Here is a 7,871-nt window from a genome sequence, read left to right as displayed (position 1 = left end):
TCCCTCTATAGATCCGGGTGACAGTCCCCCCTATAGATCTGGGTGACATTCTCCCCTATAGATCCAGATGACAATCTCCCCCTATAGATCCGGGTGACATTCTCCTCCTATAGATCCGGGTGACAATCTCCCCCTATAGATCCGGGTGACAATCTCCTCCTATAGATTCGGGTGACACTCTCCCCTATAGATCCGGGTGACATTCTCCCCCTATATATCCGGGTGACAATCTCCTCCTATATATCTGGGTGATATTCTATATATCCGGGTGACATTCTCCCTCTATAGATCCGGGTGACATTCTCCACCTATAGATCCGGGTGACAATCTCCTCCTATAGATCCGGGTGATCTCTTCCTATAGATCCAGGTGACATTCTCCCCCTATATATCCGGGTGACATTCTCCTCCTATAGATCAGGGTGACAATATCCCCCTATAGATCCGGGTGACATTCTCCCCTATAGATCCGGGTGACATTCTCCCCTATAGATCCGGGTGACATTCTCCCCCTATAGATCCGGGTGACATTCTCCCCCTATAGATCTGGGTGACAATCTCCTCCTATAGATCTGGGTGATATTCTATAGATCCGGGTGACATTCTCCCCCTATAGATCCGGGTGACATTCTCCCCCTATAGATCCGGGTGACAATCTCCCCTATAGATCCGGGTGACATTCTCCCCCTATAGATCTGAGTGGTATTCTATAGATCCGGGTGACATTCTCCCCCTATAGATCCGGGTGACATTCTCCCCCTATAGATCCGGGTGACAATCTCCTCCTATAGATCTGGGTGATATTCTATAGATCCGGGTGACAATCTCCCCCTATAGATCCGGGTGACATTCTCCCCCTATAGATCCGGGTGACATTCTCCCCCTATAGATCCGGGTGACAATCTCCCCCTATAGATCCGGGTGACATTCTCCCCCTATAGATCCGGGTGACATTCTCCTCCTATAGATCCAGGTGCCATTCTTCCCCTATAGATCTGGGTGACAATCTCCTCCTATATATCTGGGTGAGAATCTCCTCCTATAGATCCGGTTGACAATCTCCTCCTATAGATCTGGGTGATATTCTATAGATCCGGGTGAAATTCTCCTCCTATAGATCTGGGTGATATTCTATAGATCCGGGTGACAATCTCCTCCTATATATCTGGGTGACAATCTCCTCCTAAAGATCCGGTTGACAATCTCCTCCTATAGATCTGGTTGATATTCTATAGATCCGGGTGACATTCTCCTCCTATAGATCCGGGTGACAATCTCCTCCTATAGATCTGGGTGATATTCTATAGATCCGGGTGACAATCTCCTCCTATAGATCTGGGTGACGGTCCCCCTATAGATCCGGGTGACATTCTCCCCTATAGATCCAGATGACAATCTCCCCCTATAGATCCGGGTGACATTATCCCCCTATAGATCCAGGTGACAATCTCCTCCTATAGATCCGGGTGACAATCCCCCCTATAGATCCGGGTGACATTCTCCTCCTATAGATCTGGGTGATATTCTATAGATCTGGGTGACAATCTCCTCCTATATATCTGGGTGACAATCTCCTCCTAAAGATCCGGTTGACAATCTCATCCTATAGATCTGGTTGATATTCTATAGATCCGGGTGACATTCTCCTCCTATAGATCCGGGTGACAGTCCCCCTATAGATCCGGGTGACATGCTCCCCTATAGATCCAGATGACAATCTCCCCCTATAGATCCAGGTGACATTCTCCCCCTATAGATCCAGGTGACAATCTCCTCCTATAGATCCGGGTGACATTCTCCCCCTATAAATCCGGGTTTCAATCTCCTCCTATATATCTGGGTGACAATCTCCTCCTATAGATCTGGGTGATATTCTATATATCCGGGTAGCATTCTCCCTCTATAGATCCGGGTGACATTCTCCACCTATAGATCCGGGTGACAATCTCCTCCTATAGATCCGGATGATCTCTTCCTATAGATCCAGGTGACATTCTCCCCCTATATATCCGGGTGACATTCTCCTCCTATAGATCAGGGTGACAATATCCCCCTATAGATCCGGGTGACATTCTCCCCCTATAGATCCGGGTGACATTCTCCCTCTATAGATCTGGGTGACAATCTCCTCCTATAGATCTAGGTGATATTCTATAGATCCGGGTGACAATCTCCTCCTATAGATCTGGGTGATATTCTATAGATCCGGGTGACAATCTCCCTCTATAGATCCGGGTGACAGTCCCCCCTATAGATCTGGGTGACATTCTCCCCTATAGATCCAGATGACAATCTCCCCCTATAGATCCGGGTGACATTCTCCTCCTATAGATCCGGGTGACAATCTCCCCCTATAGATCCGGGTGACAATCTCCTCCTATAGATTCGGGTGACACTCTCCCCTATAGATCCGGGTGACATTCTCCCCCTATATATCCGGGTGACAATCTCCTCCTATATATCTGGGTGATATTCTATATATCCGGGTGACATTCTCCCTCTATAGATCCGGGTGACATTCTCCACCTATAGATCCGGGTGACAATCTCCTCCTATAGATCCGGGTGATCTCTTCCTATAGATCCAGGTGACATTCTCCCCCTATATATCCGGGTGACATTCTCCTCCTATAGATCAGGGTGACAATATCCCCCTATAGATCCGGGTGACATTCTCCCCTATAGATCCGGGTGACATTCTCCCCTATAGATCCGGGTGACATTCTCCCCCTATAGATCCGGGTGACATTCTCCCCCTATAGATCTGGGTGACAATCTCCTCCTATAGATCTGGGTGATATTCTATAGATCCGGGTGACATTCTCCCCCTATAGATCCGGGTGACATTCTCCCCCTATAGATCCGGGTGACAATCTCCCCTATAGATCCGGGTGACATTCTCCCCCTATAGATCTGAGTGGTATTCTATAGATCCGGGTGACATTCTCCCCCTATAGATCCGGGTGACATTCTCCCCCTATAGATCCGGGTGACAATCTCCTCCTATAGATCTGGGTGATATTCTATAGATCCGGGTGACAATCTCCCCCTATAGATCCGGGTGACATTCTCCCCCTATAGATCCGGGTGACATTCTCCCCCTATAGATCCGGGTGACAATCTCCCCCTATAGATCCGGGTGACATTCTCCCCCTATAGATCCGGGTGACATTCTCCTCCTATAGATCCAGGTGCCATTCTTCCCCTATAGATCTGGGTGACAATCTCCTCCTATATATCTGGGTGAGAATCTCCTCCTATAGATCCGGTTGACAATCTCCTCCTATAGATCTGGGTGATATTCTATAGATCCGGGTGAAATTCTCCTCCTATAGATCTGGGTGATATTCTATAGATCCGGGTGACAATCTCCTCCTATATATCTGGGTGACAATCTCCTCCTAAAGATCCGGTTGACAATCTCCTCCTATAGATCTGGTTGATATTCTATAGATCCGGGTGACATTCTCCTCCTATAGATCCGGGTGACAATCTCCTCCTATAGATCTGGGTGATATTCTATAGATCCGGGTGACAATCTCCTCCTATAGATCTGGGTGACGGTCCCCCTATAGATCCGGGTGACATTCTCCCCTATAGATCCAGATGACAATCTCCCCCTATAGATCCGGGTGACATTATCCCCCTATAGATCCAGGTGACAATCTCCTCCTATAGATCCGGGTGACAATCCCCCCTATAGATCCGGGTGACATTCTCCTCCTATAGATCTGGGTGATATTCTATAGATCTGGGTGACAATCTCCTCCTATATATCTGGGTGACAATCTCCTCCTAAAGATCCGGTTGACAATCTCATCCTATAGATCTGGTTGATATTCTATAGATCCGGGTGACATTCTCCTCCTATAGATCCGGGTGACAGTCCCCCTATAGATCCGGGTGACATGCTCCCCTATAGATCCAGATGACAATCTCCCCCTATAGATCCAGGTGACATTCTCCCCCTATAGATCCAGGTGACAATCTCCTCCTATAGATCCGGGTGACATTCTCCCCCTATAAATCCGGGTTTCAATCTCCTCCTATATATCTGGGTGACAATCTCCTCCTATAGATCTGGGTGATATTCTATATATCCGGGTAGCATTCTCCCTCTATAGATCCGGGTGACATTCTCCACCTATAGATCCGGGTGACAATCTCCTCCTATAGATCCGGATGATCTCTTCCTATAGATCCAGGTGACATTCTCCCCCTATATATCCGGGTGACATTCTCCTCCTATAGATCAGGGTGACAATATCCCCCTATAGATCCGGGTGACATTCTCCCCCTATAGATCCGGGTGACATTCTCCCTCTATAGATCTGGGTGACAATCTCCTCCTATAGATCTAGGTGATATTCTATAGATCCGGGTGACAATCTCCTCCTATAGATCTGGGTGATATTCTATAGATCCGGGTGACAATCTCCCTCTATAGATCCGGGTGACAGTCCCCCCTATAGATCTGGGTGACATTCTCCCCTATAGATCCAGATGACAATCTCCCCCTATAGATCCGGGTGACATTCTCCTCCTATAGATCCGGGTGACAATCTCCCCCTATAGATCCGGGTGACAATCTCCTCCTATAGATTCGGGTGACACTCTCCCCTATAGATCCGGGTGACATTCTCCCCCTATATATCCGGGTGACAATCTCCTCCTATATATCTGGGTGATATTCTATATATCCGGGTGACATTCTCCCTCTATAGATCCGGGTGACATTCTCCACCTATAGATCCGGGTGACAATCTCCTCCTATAGATCCGGGTGATCTCTTCCTATAGATCCAGGTGACATTCTCCCCCTATATATCCGGGTGACATTCTCCTCCTATAGATCAGGGTGACAATATCCCCCTATAGATCCGGGTGACATTCTCCCCTATAGATCCGGGTGACATTCTCCCCTATAGATCCGGGTGACATTCTCCCCCTATAGATCCGGGTGACATTCTCCCCCTATAGATCTGGGTGACAATCTCCTCCTATAGATCTGGGTGATATTCTATAGATCCGGGTGACATTCTCCCCCTATAGATCCGGGTGACATTCTCCCCCTATAGATCCGGGTGACAATCTCCCCTATAGATCCGGGTGACATTCTCCCCCTATAGATCTGAGTGGTATTCTATAGATCCGGGTGACATTCTCCCCCTATAGATCCGGGTGACATTCTCCCCCTATAGATCGGGGTGACAATCTCCTCCTATAGATCTGGGTGATATTCTATAGATCCGGGTGACAATCTCCCCCTATAGATCCGGGTGACATTCTCCCCCTATAGATCCGGGTGACATTCTCCCCCTATAGATCCGGGTGACAATCTCCTCCTATAGATCTGGGTGATATTCTATAGATCCGGGTGACATTCTTCCCTTCCATTGTGCTGTCTCCTGTGTGTATGTTGCAGCTGCACATGTGGGAGGAGGGCGGCGCTGTTCCGTGTCTCTCCTCCCCGGTTGGCTGTACAGAGGAGGGGCTCCGGCAGTCTCATGTACCTTGGCGGAGCAGACAGATCCAGTGTCCGCACAGACAGGCGGCGGTGCCCGGTGTGTCTCCGGTCTGTATGCTCAGCCCTCCTCTCCGGGGACCCGGCCTCCTCCTATACATGTTCCTGGGCTGCGGTGACACAGGCGACCTTGGCTGTACCGTGCGATCCCGGATCCCCCGTCCTCCTCCTCCGCTCGGCTCCCAGCCACCATGCCGGGCTATGACTACAAGTTCCTGGAGAAGCTCCGCCGCAAGTTCATATGTCCGCTGTGCGGGAAGGCGATGAGGGAGCCGGTCCAGGTGTCCACCTGTGGCCACCGATTCTGTGACACCTGTCTGCAGGAGTTCCTCAGGTAAGACTGGCATAGGGGTGACAGGTCCTCCTCATTGGACCCCCTCTACACTGCCATCTCCCCAACCTTTCCTAAGAGGCACCCAACCACTTCTATGCCACCATCTTTAAATATCCCGCGTGGGCGTACATGTGTTGCAGGTTCCTGCCAGGTCACGTCTGCACATGTGTGAGGGGTACCCGCCTATGTGCGCACATTCCTCCTCATTGGACCCCCTGTACACTGCCATCTCACCAGCCTTTCCTAAAGAGGCACCCAACCACTATGCCACCATCTTTAAATATCCCGCGTGGGCGCACATGTGTTGCAGGTTTCTGCCAGGTCACCTCTGCACATGTGTGAGGGGTACCCGCGTATGTGCGCACATTCCTGAGACTGGGTTTTTTTTTGGATCATACAGAGACCAGTGACATTTTTGCACATGCGCAAAATCGCATGTCTAGACATGCCGCAGGTCCCTAATTCTTGGTCCACACATGCACCTATCACCCTGCCTCCTGGGAGATCTGATGTGGACACCCCAGGAAGAGTTGGTCCCTACGTCATTCTCACCTAGGCAAGGAAGCATTTGGCCGCACAGCCAGAAACCGGTACAGGGGGTCCATAAACGAGGAACGGGGAGAAAAAGTTCTTCCCGTGGAAAAGAAAATGTATCTATGCAGCATACCAGTCCACAGATACGCTGGTTACATTCATTTTTCTTTTTTTTAAAACTTTATTCCTCTTTTATATTTCACCTGCAGATCCTGCCAGTAACACACTTCCTGCCCTCAGGTGACAACGCTAACTCCACCATATTGAACCTATGGAGCGTTGTCACCCTAGGCTGCTCCCTTGACCTCCAAACACCTCCCTGTCTCCTGATCTCCAGAACCTAGAGGGGAGGTGTTCTGTCACTACCAATACTAAGCCAGTGAGAACATTGAGATTTGGGTTAAATGCATGGAAAGGATGCTGGTTGCTGGTTTATGGCAGGATCTTATTTTTCTGTACTTGCAAGAAATGTATTAAGCGGTAAAAAAAAAAGCTGCAGTTTGGAAGAACCAGTAAACTGCGATTTTTGGTATTGGATGTAGATATCGGTTAATCAGAATCTGTTTTGTGGTTGATTTGTGGATTCAAAACAAACCCTTCTGGAGGGTTTCCTCAATGCTTCTCCTGACTTTTAATGTTGTGTACAGTGAGTGTAAATGTTGTGTACAGTAAATGTAAATATTGTGTAGAGTGAATGTAAATGTAGCATCTATTGGATGTAAATATTGTGTATAGAGAATGTAAATGTGGAAGCCTTTCTGTGCTCCCTCCTTCCTCCCCTGGAGCTCTCTCTCCCGGCTCCTGAAGCTGCTCTACTGGTTGTGGTTGAATGTCACCTCCAGTACAAGGAAGCCATGTGAATGGAGCGGCCGCTCTCATTGTTTTGCATTGTTGTTGGTTGTCAACAAACAGAAGGCAGAAAAGTGAATGTGGCGTGTGAAGCGGAGGGGATTGTACATTGAGGGGGGGGGGGGGGGTGATAGGTGTGATGAAGCTGTTAGTAGAATCATGTCTACAACAAGGGGCTGTGCGTGTCCTTCAACTTAATCCTTTGTTCAGATCCCTTCTGCCTCTTCCAGTCAGGATTTGCAGTGTCCTCAGCTCTTCTGCTGCTTGTAAAACTGCCAAAAACCTCATCTGGGTTGCAAGACCGATTCCCCAACGTATACCGGCTGTGTCTGACATCAACACGCTAGCCTAGATGGCAGTCTGTGGGGATTGCCCTGCTTGGCTGTGTGAAGCTCTTCCATGGAAACCTTGTTCATGGTCCTTTCATATGGGAACAAATGTTTCTTTATGTGGAAGGTGCTACATGTAGCGATAATGATTATGATGTGCAAAAAGCGCTTTGCCATCAGATTCCAGAACACTAAATGATGAAATGTTTATTGCTGTGGGTAACTTGCTGCTTCTCTGTGCCTTGAATGAACCTTGTAAGGCCTCATTCACACTGACATTGACGGACCTGCGTTTCCTAATCGC

General features: G+C 48.7%; 1 protein-coding gene across 1 annotated transcript in view; it reads left to right on the top strand.

Annotated features, from left to right (window-relative positions):
- Positions 1-5,560: 5,560 nt before the first annotated feature.
- TRAF4 (TNF receptor associated factor 4) overlaps positions 5,561-7,871 on the top strand; it is a 66,136-nt gene continuing 63,825 nt past the window's right edge. The window contains exon 1 of the mRNA XM_082246276.1: positions 5,561-5,855. Within this exon, the coding sequence (XP_082102402.1) occupies positions 5,713-5,855 (143 nt within the window). The 5' untranslated portion in view covers positions 5,561-5,712. The remainder of the gene's footprint in view (positions 5,856-7,871) is intronic.

Source organism: Pelophylax lessonae (genome assembly GCF_965119305.1).
Source record: "Pelophylax lessonae genome assembly, chromosome: 2".
Lineage (NCBI taxonomy): Eukaryota > Metazoa > Chordata > Amphibia > Anura > Ranidae > Pelophylax > Pelophylax lessonae.
Note: the sequence above shows the minus strand (reverse complement) of the source record. Positions and strands in the feature narration are given on the sequence as shown.